The sequence below is a fragment of the Ambystoma mexicanum genome, chromosome 6p (genome assembly GCF_040938575.1).
Source record: "Ambystoma mexicanum isolate Mex_15411 chromosome 6p, UKY_AmexF1_1, whole genome shotgun sequence".
In the NCBI taxonomy this organism is placed as follows: Eukaryota; Metazoa; Chordata; class Amphibia; order Caudata; family Ambystomatidae; genus Ambystoma; species Ambystoma mexicanum.
The window spans coordinates 774,353,133-774,365,952 of NC_090935.1; the positions used below are offsets into that span (position 1 = coordinate 774,353,133).

Here is a 12,820-nt window from a genome sequence, read left to right on the forward strand (position 1 = left end):
AAGTCGACATTTTTTTTTTCGACATTTTTTTGTCGACATTTTTGTCTGTCGACATTTTTTTTTCGAAATTATGACCACCCACCGCAGTGGAGAACAGGGTACCTACCTTTGGCCTGGTCTTCCACCTGACGTACTCTTTGATTTGCTCCGGTGGTGAGCTTGAGAACAGCTCCCTCCACCTGGCGAAGCAGTTCTACAGTGAGCGTGGGGTGAGCGTGGCGCACGCCGAGCAGCCGTCCCAGCCGTGGTCCTCGCCAAGGCACCAGAAGCAAAGTGCGTGGGGATCCAATGTGGGAAGGAGCCATCACAGGCCGGACACCTGCTGAATCCCGCCGCCGTCATGTGCAGGGGAGGAGCTTGGCACCGGAGGAAAGAGTACTTATGACTCTGAAGAAATTAGCTAGATGGAAAAAAGGGAAAACATTATCCCTGGGGAAGTTCTAGCGTGGAATTAAGGGCAAAAAATAGGGGCTCAACCACAGCCTGAGGTGAAAGAGGTCTGCTCCTGTCGACGCGGATAAGAGGACTGAGGAGTGGCACCGGTGGGCGTAGTCAAGGGAGCGCATGCTCCCTGGGCCACGCCCACGCATGCATCTAAATTTAAAGGGGAACACTAATGAGGGATGCCCATTCTGTATGGAGGAAAGGGGATGGGACGTAGGAGATAAGACACGAACAACCTCCCTCCTAAAGCAAGCTGCTACCACTGCCAACAGCTTGGTAAAACCTGAGTGCCGAAGAAAGACCGAACAAACTCGTAGTGATGATAGCCGATAACAAACTGAAGGTACTTCCTGTGCTTCACATGAATGGGCACGTAGAAGTAGGCATCCTGAAGGTCCAGTAACAGCAACCAGTCTTGCAGATGGAGGGTATGGAGGATCTGGGCCAGAGTTATATCTCAAATTTGTCTTTTCTTAGGTACAAATTCAGAAGCCTCAGATCCAAGATTGTTTGCAAGCCTCCATCCTTCTTGGGGACTAGAACATAAGTTGAATACCACCCCTCATCTCGTTCTGAGTGCGGTACCAGTTCTATTGCGCTCTTCGAGAGAAGCTGACGAACCTCCTCCAAGAGGATAGGGTCTCGAGGCAAAGCAGAGTGGTAAGGAAAGTGTTCTGGAGGATGCTGAATAAAAGGGAAGCTTCGAACATGCTGAACGACCTGTGAGGTCCAAGCATCAGATGTGGCTTGAGGACCATTCCTTGCTGAACAGGGAAATCCTCCCTCCATAAGGGGACTCGTGGCAGAATTTCTCACACAGGTTTTGTACCGTGGGTGGCTGATGGGGCAGTTGCCGCTGCTGTTCCACCCCTAGCTGTACCTCTGCCTCTTCCCCTTGGGAAGCGTAAGCCTTGCAGTCTCCAAGGGCCTGTCTGACTTCCTCCCTGGACGTAGAAGTAGAAGGGTGAAAAGCCTGACCCTTATAGATAGAGTGGAGTGTTGCTGAACAGCTAGACCCAAAGACTGCCACCTTGGATGACTGGAACCTATGTAGAACATTGTTGACCTTGGTCCCAAACAGGTTTTGCCCATCAAAAGGCATATATAGTTTTGCCTGCACTTCTTGCGCAAAGACCGATGTCTTCATCAAGGAGTGACGTCTTACCACTGTGCTTGTGGCCATAGATCGCACAACGTAGTCAGGAGTGCTGTGTCCTGAATGCAGCATCTGGCGGGAAGTCTCCCTGATGTCACAAACTGTGGCCAAAAATCCTTCTCTCACATCCCCTTTTGGGATGTGGTCCGCTGCTTTGGCTAATGTGGATCAAAGACCGAAAGAGAACTTCAGCAGGGTGCCTAAGGTGTTTATTGCTTGGAGGGCTAGGCTGCCCGAGCCAAACACCTTTGTTCCCCAGGGGCCCACTCTCTTACTCTCTCTGTAAGGGAGGAGGGAATGAAAGGTGAACGTCTTTAAATTTGCAGTTGTGACCTGTACCACCAACCACTTCAGGGAGGCATGCATGGACAAAAAAGCCAGGTCCAAAAGAGCAGGACGATGCTTATTGGCGAGCTCCCTGTTGACTGTGGGTGCAGAGATGGGCCTTTCCCCCACATTTAGCACAGGAGCCTCCACAGCCATGTTGAATGGTAGCAAAGTCTGCTCCTTGGGTCCTTCATCCAGGATGTCGGTTCATTCAAACTGATTCTTTGGTCTGGACAGGGTTGACAACCCTAGGGTATAATCAACCTTTAGAAAGATGCTTGAGGTTTATCCGGAGTGGGGGCTGGCAGGATATCCAGCTCAGGGGAGATGTCACATCCATTGGCCCCCTGAAGATCTGCGGCCAGGTCTTGGACATCTTCGCCTTCCTCATACAATTCAACTGAGAAGTCCCGCTCCTCAAAGGGCTGATCTGGGATGGCCGCCTTTCCATCATCGTCTAAAATTGAATTTTCTGTGCTTAGTTTTTACATCTCTCCATGTCCTCGCACCTCCATACCGCTCTTCTCTGGATTCACTGTAAATTCCTTCTGGTTCCCTCTGCTCCTCTACCCATCCCCTTCTTGCTGTTCCTCGTCCTCCCTGTGCTCAGTCGCGTTTTTGCTCATTTTCTCTTCTTGCCCCCACTGGAATGCTCTCCCTCTTTCGCTTCATTCTGTTTCTCTCTATTCTACTTTCTGGGTCTCTTTGAGATCTTATCTTCTTTATTCTGGTTAAGAAGGTTACTGTAAATACAGATTTCCTCTGTGTTTTCCTATTTTATCTGCATTTTATTGTACCTTGTTGTTCTCATGTACAGCGCTTTGGTGTAAAGCGCTATATAAAAATCAAATAAATACAAATGCATCATAACTTTGGCACTTTTATTTTACATAAATGGCCTCATATGAAGCTGGGCGTATTCCAGAAGAGATCCGACACCCTCGATGCAGATTGGCACTACTGACTTAAAAAACGAGGGCGGAATCTGTACTGAGCAAGTTTTCCCATGCGGTACTCTGTTGGTTCGAGGCAACATACTGGGTCCCGTTGCAGCCAGCGGCTGTCGGTGACAAGGCCAAAGCCATCGATGCCGGGGCCCTGGGGAAGATATCAAGCATCTTCAAGCAGAAGTTCCCCCATCCATCCGGCGCCACTTTCGGGGAGTACCTGGAACGATGACTCCTCTTCCTAGAAGAGGAAGAAGAGTGATGTCTTGAGGAACAACCATGAGAGCGAGACCTCTTGCAGCGCTGCTTCTTCTTGTCTTTTCTCATGGGGACCTGTCCTTAGAGAGCCGCTCTGCAACCTTTGACTGAGCGACCTCACAGACTCCTTGTGGAGGCAGGTGGAGAGTTTAGCCACCCTTTCCAGGAGGACCTTGGATTCATGTATTGTCACAACCCGCAATCATTGATGTTGTGTTTCGCCCCCAGGCAGTATAAATCAATATACGATGGAAAACAGAAACTGGCATCTGGTGGCTGCAATCCACCCAAAGTTTAAAACTCAAGGCCTTAGCGGAGGTTGGGTATTTTCTTGTCAAAACAAAGTAGCATGTTCCCGAAGTGTACAAAGTGCACAGAAAAAAGGAACTGAGGTCACAGGGAGCAGTGCCTCGATATATACTTGCCCCAATGTCATGCCTGGCACTGTGCATGTAGAGGCATCAGGCAGAGACAACGCAGGACTGTGCTGTGCCCCCTGGTCACGAAAACGTTTCCGACAATTAGCTGCACTGTGGATAGGATGACTGTAGATCAGGAATCCGCGGGAGGAGGAATCCTTTAAGGATGATCATAGATAAGGAATCCGTGGAAGGAAGGAATCCATTAGAAGCTTTCTTACTATAAGTAACGCCAAAGGATGGGTATCCATCGATCTACCGATGCGGTCAGTCACATCTGTACCCATTTCTAAGATATCACTGACAATGGCATGGTCTCTTCTGTCCTACTCTAACTGTTTGAATGAGTCCTGCATCTGTGGAGGAAGGTGTGCCGCAGCTAATTCTGCAATCTCTCAGAGAGAGTGGGATTATCTCAACAGCATACAGGTGCCATGCATTGTTCTTGGGCCAAGGCTACCTCTCAGAAACACTTTCCTTCCCCAAGCATCGTGTCTCTTGAATTTCCAGTCATTTGGGACTCAGGGGAATGTTTTGGACTTCGAGCCTGTTGTCACTGATTGGATAACTGGGCTGTCCGCTGAGGGATGTAAGGTTAGAAATTGTGGATCCCTGGATACTGCTCTACATTTTTGTCTACAATGACTGAAGGAGCTAATTGTCCCCCCAAACATGCTTTAAAACTACTACTGCTCCATTAAAAGCTAAGATAGGAACCCTTAGCTCTTTTGGTTTGACAATATCAGTGATGCCTTAGGTGACTAGCTCCTCAAAAGAGGATATTAAATGAAGTGTGTCTACTGACCTGGCTACTACTGGCCTGAAAAAGCCATAAATGTGACCTAAAGCCATTATAGGTTTGAGCCCTAGTTCTTAGGATCAGGGGATGTATCCTACTGACTTGCACCTTGCAGGTCTTTCTGGAGTCATAACAGAAAATCCAAAGACTGGGTGTCTAAGTTCTTCAGGCCACATTTGTTTTGGGATGTCTGAAGTCGAAAGCCTGGAGGAGCTTCTTCCTCATGTTCTTCAAATATATCTTGACATACTCCACTTCTTTTTCAAGGCTTACAGAAGAAGCAGTCCAGCTCTGATGGTTCTGAAATTGTCTTTTCTGCAAGTCTTCTCTGTACTGTTGCCAGAGTCTTCTCCAATGCCATCATTGACTGCGCCAATGCCAGTGGTGCTGAGAGATGATTAGAAATGTCCTTCTTCAGAGTCAGAGCAGTTGGCTCCGAGGCCGACAGCGCAAAGACAATGGCGTCTTTTATTTATTTCGGGGCCTAAGCTCAGAAATGTGCAGAGCCCTTTTATTTTTTTATCTCTGGAAGATAGTGTTCTCTGAATACCTTCCAGCGCAGCTATAGTATTTTAAGTAAGTGAGAATTAAAAGCTTCCCATTCCTCACTCGAGGAAGATGCTGTACTCAGGCTTCGGCCTGCAGCTTTTTTTTATGTCTCCTCGATAAGGATAGTAAGCACGCTCTCGACGATAATGGATGGCTTCCATAGAAGTGGTGGTGGTGCTTCTTTTTCTTCTTCTTTTTCTCTAATTTAGAATGATGGTGAGAGGAATCAGAGGTTGGTGATGATTTCCACTGTGTAACGATCTTGGATTTCACAGGGGTCATCTTTGTGGAAGCCATAAAAAGTCTTGCCAGCCATTCCTTAATGGCTTTCAGCGTCATCATCTGACAGGACCTAGACTCCTCCATATCATGAACTTTCCCATAAACAGAAAAGAAGGAGGAGTGTGGATCCGTCACAGACATCGACCAATGCTAAATCTTACACGCTTTGAAGCCCAATTTCGTAGTTGCGTGACTATCTCTCATGCCGGTGTGTTTCTACCAAAAAAAGGAACTGAGGAAAATGGTTTCACCGATGCTGTCACAGTACGAGGTGAAGCAACGGGATGAATCTGTTCAGCACCACCTAGTGGCTAAAAATGCTTCTGGCATATTTCAAAAGATGAGGCATCTGTGGGAGGAATGTGTACATTACAATATTTCATTTACCTTGTTCTCATTTGATCCCTGTAGCTTCAGATGTCAGGTTACCAGTGGGCAAGTAATTATTTTTATTGCACATAGGGAACTGGGGTAGCCTTGCACTGTTATATTACATAGTTTAACCAGACCAGATTAGAGGGTACATTATGGATCATTTAAGCTCCCAAAAGGGCCTGGGACTCCCCTTCCAAACTAAATACCGACTTTCACTGGGCCACCCTATATGAATTAGCAAGCATGATCTATTTCGTACTCCACTGAATGCCCTTTGCTGTGCTCAGCTTGTGGACTGATGGCTGCTGTGAAAGAAATGCTCTGGTAACCTCTCTTTGGGAGGAGAAATCACATAAATCTTAAGAAACTTGGGATGAGATCCAGTGTTCCAGAGCTTTGCAGTCTCATGGGAGAAAACAAGATTTAACAAAGTAAGGAAACACATATATCAGACATCTGACACCTGATTGTACACGTCCCATTTAGGAGTACTGAGAAGACGTGTCACTGCCCACAGTAGAGTACTACATCTTTTCAGTCTCTTGCAGTGGCCGTAGTTTGCTCAGACAGTGCATCTAAGTCACTTTGGCAGATTGTTGAAGGTTTGAAATAATGTACATTTACATAACAAGTAATGTCTTCTTGTGGAGAAATACAAAATAGAATTTACCTCAATATTTTCATTTGCAACATATAAAACTCCTAAATTGGTCCAAGCAGCAACATTCTGGAAAAAAAAAAAGATTTAACAAAATGAGATATACATTTTGCATTAAAACAACAATTGTATTAATGCTGAATTATAATACACGATGTGCAGGTACTCTGATGAATTCAGCGATTTCATCACTTCCTCTCTGGGGAAACTCTCTTCCCATGTGGCCCGGGAAGGGCAGCCGCTACCTGATCCCGAACCTCGGGGTGGCTGTCCGAGGGAGGACCACATGGGGGAGGGGACGCTCGTGGGAGGGAAGGAGACTCAACGGTAGAAACATTGTATCCCCCTTTCCACTCAGGGTATGACATGCACCTAAGTTCACAAACCTTTATGGCCTATTGTAGTACAAATCCAGTCCAACCCCTCTATACTGAGAACAGGGTTCTTTTTTCCAACTTCTGCCAAAACACTTAGACCTGGAAGAACCTGAGAGTAAGGCAGAGCGCAAACGCCTTGGAACGAGAAGTGCGCGCTAGTGGTTGGAAGTACCCGATATGTGCTGGGACAATTAAAATCCTGGCACTGCAAGGAAGATGGAGATCCACGGTAACTGACGCGGGTCGGTAAGCGATAAGCAGACCAGCTACAGCAGATATGAGAAGTCATTTATAACGCACCTGTGCACAAGTGTTTCTAGGGAGCAGAAGGGCCCCTACTCGTGCCATCACAAGGGGAAAGGTTTGCTGCATGCAGACCTGCAGTAAGTGAGGTTGATGAAAGGAGGCCCAGGCATGGCGCACATCGGAGGACAGGCAGGACGCTAGCAGGAAGAGGTGCCCTGCTGGAGAATCCGAGAGACGCGGAGAACGCCAAAACCGCCAGAGAAAACCTGCCAGCCCAAAGAGGGGAAGTGGGACACCGGGGCGCTTTGAGGCGTATTCAACACGCCAAGGGAAGGAAGAGACACTTGGAGGGTGAACTCAGGAGACCCACACCCCAAGGGAAAGAGAATATTGGGAAAGCTCTGGCAGGAGAGGATACCTGGCAGTGTGGTTGTGACATTGGGGCCCACACTATTACAAATAAGAGTTATACAAGTAAGAGGTGTCGGAAGAGGAAAGGCAGCCTCTGGAAAGTGTATGAAACCCTGGGGAAGGAACCAAAACCACTTAGGCTGGAAAGATGATTAAACTGTGGAGAGACAAGCAAGTCAAGGGGAGGAAAAGAACCCTTTAGTGTGTGAAGTCTAGAGGAAAGGAAACCATACACCGTGGATGAGATAACTGCACATTTCTGGGAAAGAGAATTGTGCATAAAAGCGGAGAGAAAGCTGAGAAACTCAGGGGAAGGTAACCCCCTCTCCTACCCCCTCCAGAGGGTTGTGAAACATTATGGAACTTTGATTATTTATTTGTGCACCTTTTGAACTTTGTGTTGGAACATTAGAAAGATGGCCAAGTGAAAGACTTTGCCCCTTTGCACATTTCTTTTAGTTTAGCTTGTAATGGTCAGGATAGGATTTTGTACACAGGATGCAGAACTCTTTATTTTTGGACATTCTGACACTGACATCCTTTGGTTTTGGTGAGGCAGGGAAGCCCTTCGTAGTGACTGGGGGGAGATAGGTCTTTCTCCAACCCTACTTTTACTTTCATAAAAGTCTATAGCAATCACCACAATACCTCTGTATCTAAGACTTACTCCTGATTAATTACAGTACTTACGTTTTGCTCTGACTGGATTGATTTGATGAAGGCATGTTGAGCAAGTGCATGGTTTGCGATTTCTAAAAATTAAAAGATAAAATAAATATGAAGACAATCCAACAACATACTGTAAAAGGGTCTTTCAATTCTTAGACAACTAGATCGAAACAGTTAGTCATATGTACACCACACTTTCTGAATGAATGATGCATATATTTTGTAACCAAAGTCCACATTCTCTTATTTGTTTGAAGCACTTGTCTGTTAAAAGCCAAGTTACAAAAGATGAGGACAAAACACAATTCAATATTCACAGTAATCTTAAATTCTACACTGCAGAAGAACTGGGATGTTAACACTGTAAGAGGCTCACTTCTACATGCTGAAGTTTTTAACATTTCTGTGTCCCCTATTTTGCCTCAGATAGCATTTTGGCCCTGTGTAGTAAAGTAAGCAGCTTTTGTGCTTCTGTCTGAAGATAAAACATGCAACTATATATGAAAGGTGAAGGCCATGTCAGATTTCAGGTTTTGAGCAGGATAAGATGTAACATGAATTCCTATGTTAAGAAAAAAGGGCCGCTATGCTATCAACAAAATGCAGTGAGTCAAGATGCTAGCTGCAGGCTTACCTTAAACCAGACACACCACATCTTAATATAGTCTAATTCCTAGAAGTAGCAGGATTTGAGTTACAAAAGTGGCACACTTTTTAAACGGCCTCCCCATGTGGTCCCAGTGCCAGGACAAAAAAGGGGGTTGCCCTCTAGCCCCAAGGATTTGGGAGCGGGGAGGACCTTAGGACTTGATCTCTGTGGCATATATACACACACATACGTAAGCCTTGTTGTGGAAAAAACAAGAGTAGTCTTTAGCAAATATTTATACATCCTTAGGACAGTCAAAGGGTTTATCATTATAGCTCTCTTAATTCTGATTTAAACATTACCAAAACAATTTCTAAAACCAAATAATGTGGATATAATCACACATTTTCCAAAAGCCAGCATGTGTTTGGTGGAGGGTTCTTACATGGTGTTATAAAAAAAAAAGGACTTATCTCTCTGTAATATTCTTTCTAATCGATGTTCCTCCCATGGATTCAGCGCTTTTGAAACGTTTTTGCCACTAAGGGGCTTTGCATCGGCGCTTCGATGAACCCCATTCCAGATGTGAGGTTGGGGCCAGTATATACAAAGCAGCTGCACCCTATGACCTCAGTTCCACCTTCTTCCCTAGCACCTGGTCACCCAGTGGCTGCAGAATAGATGCAGTGTACAAGCAATCCAGAGGGGCAGTTAAGAATGGTGATGAGGAATCTGTGGAAGAACATCCATTCGAAAGAAAATTACTGAGATGAAAGTAGTTTGTTCATCTGCAGACGATCAAGAGGAAACCACCTAAAACCGAAAACGGTGGAGGACTACTCAACCAAACAAAGCGTACTGCCCCGACAGGGAATTTAAGCAATAATTTTTGGCAAACGTGTGCAGCAAACGTGTGGCTTCTTGGCAAATGCCAAAGACCACCCCCTCTGCAGAGGAGAGGGGCAGTCAGGCCTCTCATTGAATGAGCCCAGAGACCCCCAGACACATTTTTTGCAGCCAGGTCATAGCCTTCCAAGAGGCAAAGGATGATCCACTTTGACAGGGTCTGTTTAGTTGCAGTCCTGCCAGCACAAGCACCAGCATAACTCACAAAAAGCTTTTAATCTTTCCCCGACGACTCTCATCCCAGAAATGTATTAGTTTAGTACCTGCAGTGGTTCCAGCCGATGGAATAGCTCCTCCTACTTAGATGGTAGAGGAAGAGTAAAGAACACATTGTCATGCATCTTTTAAGAGAGATGGAAATCCTAAACAACCATAGAGAAGGAAAGCCTTACTCTCAAAATCACCTTATCCTTGGAAAAGGATCTGCATGAAATTACCGAGTTGAAAAGTCAGACCACCAAAAGCCCCCCCACCTTACACCTATACATTTTTATTAACTTTACCCCCTTCCCCGCCCACATATACATATGCGAATAAATGGGGGTCGGACTTTTGGTGGTTGGACTTTTCTACTTAGGTAATTTCATCCTAACCCTTGGAAAACACCAAATAGGGAGATTTAACAGAAAAAGCATGGAGCTCACTCACCAGTCTTGCACAATTGATGGTTACCAGGAAAATCAACTTACGGGTGAGTTATCTTAACGAAAATGAATGCAGGGGCTCAAACGGCACTCACATTGTGAAAATGAACACTAAAGTCAAGTCCCAGATGGGAACAACAAACTGACGTAAGGAAAACTGGTTAGAAAGGCCTGCAAAAACTGTTTAACAATGGGGATTGTGAACAAAGCCTAGCCTAGGGTTCCTTTTAAACACCGAGATGGAGGCTAGGTACCTCTTCAAAGCACCAATTTGAAGGCCCATCTGTGCCAACAAAATCATAAAATCTAGAATGGAGAAGACAGGACAGGTGAAAGGATACAGATCCATTTCCCAACACCAAGTCAGGAATTTAAGCCACCTGCAGGCATCCATGGTTTTAGTGGCCAGCCTATGAACTGAAAGGAGTACATCCAGAATGTCGCCCAACAAATCTCACACTCAATATCGCTGCTTCTTTGCAGCCAAGTTTCAAGCTGCTGAATATCGGTAGAAGGACCCCCCTCAAATAGAGTAGTTCTACACTTGCTGGGAGGCTCTAGGGAAGCAGACAGACATGTCCAGAAGCTCTGGGTACCAAATCCTCTGTGCCAAGTCTGGAGGGATCAAAATCAATGTGGACTCGAGCAGCGTAGCCTCCTGAGAACTAGCAGAATGTCAGGGATTGGCAGGAAGTCCTAAAGAAGATTGCAGTTCCACTTGACCGTCAATGCGTTCCCCAGAACTCCCTTCTGAGGAAACTCTCTGGAACAGAACAACTCACACTTCCAGTTCACACTGGAAGTGAAGAGGTCTACTTGTGGAATCCCGAAAAGGAGAACCTCCTGGCTGGAGATTCCACTCGTGGAAGGCTATAGCCTGTCTGCTCAAGGTGACTGCCATGACTGTCTCTGTTCTGGCGAGAATGGGCGCCATCAGACACATTGTTCTTCAGAGCCCAGAATCACAGTTGCATTGCTTCTCTGCCAGGGTCATGAACCCTACAACACCTCTTTGTTGAGGTAGTGCATAGCCACTATCTTTTCTGTTTTCCGTAAGGACCTGTACACACTTGCTCTGCATTGAGGCGGGGGAGGCAACCAGGGCCAGCCAGATCAACCTCAATTGCAGTAAATTGATGTCTTCTTAGGTCTTCAAAGGCAAGCAAATGCTGCTCACCTTTGGATTCAGCAAATGAGTACCCCAGCCTTTCAAGGAAATATACATGACCAAAGTCAGTTGGGCAAGAGTTGCCAAAGCACACTCCTCCAAGTAGAATGTCTTGCAGGGACCACCATATGGGGTTGCAATACACACTCCCAAGACTCGTAAAAGATCTAACATATTGCCCTGAAACAAAGACAAATGACATCGCAGTAGCCACTGAAGCAACCTTATGCGTAAAGGGGCTTTCAGCACCACCAGGGAGCCATCAGGCCCAGTAAGTGCAGAAAGGTGGAGGCTGAAACCAGCTTCCAGAATTAAAAGACCAGAACCATCTGGAAGATTTCGCCACTCAATCCCCGGGAAAGAAAAACAGCCAAGCCAAAAGATTTTGCCATGATCTTGTATGAGTGGAATTTCTGAAGTGAACCATCAGCTTTGGCTCAAAAAAGAGATTATTTCCAACAAAAGGTATGTCGAGGAGCTTCCCCTGAAGATCTGGAGCGGACCCTGAGCTCCTCATCAAAGAGTGTCTCTGGAAGACGGTTCCAGTAGCCTTGGTAGGTGCCACGCAGTCAGACATGTCCTGGCCTAACTGTAGTATCTGACGTGTCGCCTTTCTGCCATCCTGTACCATGGAACTGAAGTCCTCCCTCATGTCACCGAACAGTATATTTTCAGCAGCCTTAGATATCACAGTCCAGAGGAAAAAAGAACATTTGGCAGATGCATTTACCAACCACGAGGGGACACAGCCTGAGGCGTACACCTTGTGCACCCAAGTGTCCACTCGGTCGATCTCCCTGTCAGGGAGGAAGGGAGCTTGTCTTGAAACGTTCTGCCACTGCCTGTACCACCAAGTTCTTGGGGGAGACATTGGTGGAGAGGAAAGTTGTATCCACCTGTGCAGGATGGTGTTTGCTGGCAAGGTCTTGGTTCGGCGCAGGTAACAAGACTGGCTTCTTCAAGGCCTCTAATACCGGCAGCTCCACTGCTGGGTCAAAGGGCAGTAAGCTCTCTCTCTCTCTCTCTCTCTCTCTCTCTGAGGGCCTTCATCCAGGATGTCATTTATTTCAAACTGAGCCTTTGGCCTGCTGGGTACCGACAAGCTCAATGTGCCTGCCACTCTTTCCCTCATATTCTGCAAGAAAGCATGGGGCTTCCCCAGAGTCAAGGATGTCCAGCTCATGGGAGGTGTTGAGGCTGCTGGCCTCGTGCAAGTTAGAGGCCAGATCCATCAGATCCTCTACCTCGCCATAGAATCCCTTGGGGGAAATCACTCACCTCTCGAGGGCATTGGAGTCCAATCCAAATTGGATGGCATCACCTTATTCATAAAAGACTTCCGACATCTTCGATATGAATTTGGCCACTGGAAGCGGGATATATTCCTGAGGAGCACTGTGCTAGGAGCTCGAGGCCAGTAGGCGGAGCCGCACGGCTTCGTCTGGATCAGATTCCATAGGAGCTGGGGCTGAGTTGTAAGTGCGTGACTGCAGTCTCGTGAGGGTTCCTGCTGACTCCACTAAGCAAGGTGGGCCCTTTGGGATTCTCCAGGGCAGAGGCCAAATCCTTCAGCGCCAGGGCCTTGGCGAAGATGCC

General features: G+C 46.6%; 1 protein-coding gene across 1 annotated transcript in view; it reads right to left on the reverse strand.

Annotated features, from left to right (window-relative positions):
* The window catches only part of SKIC3 (SKI3 subunit of superkiller complex), a 2,336,627-nt gene that overhangs the window by 1,250,735 nt on the left and 1,073,072 nt on the right, over window positions 1–12,820 (reverse strand). The window contains exons 22-23 of the mRNA XM_069627646.1: window positions 7,939–8,000; window positions 6,227–6,283 (exon numbers count right to left, since the gene is read on the reverse strand). Of these exons, the coding sequence (XP_069483747.1) occupies window positions 6,227–6,283; window positions 7,939–8,000 (119 nt within the window). The remainder of the gene's footprint in view (window positions 1–6,226; window positions 6,284–7,938; window positions 8,001–12,820) is intronic.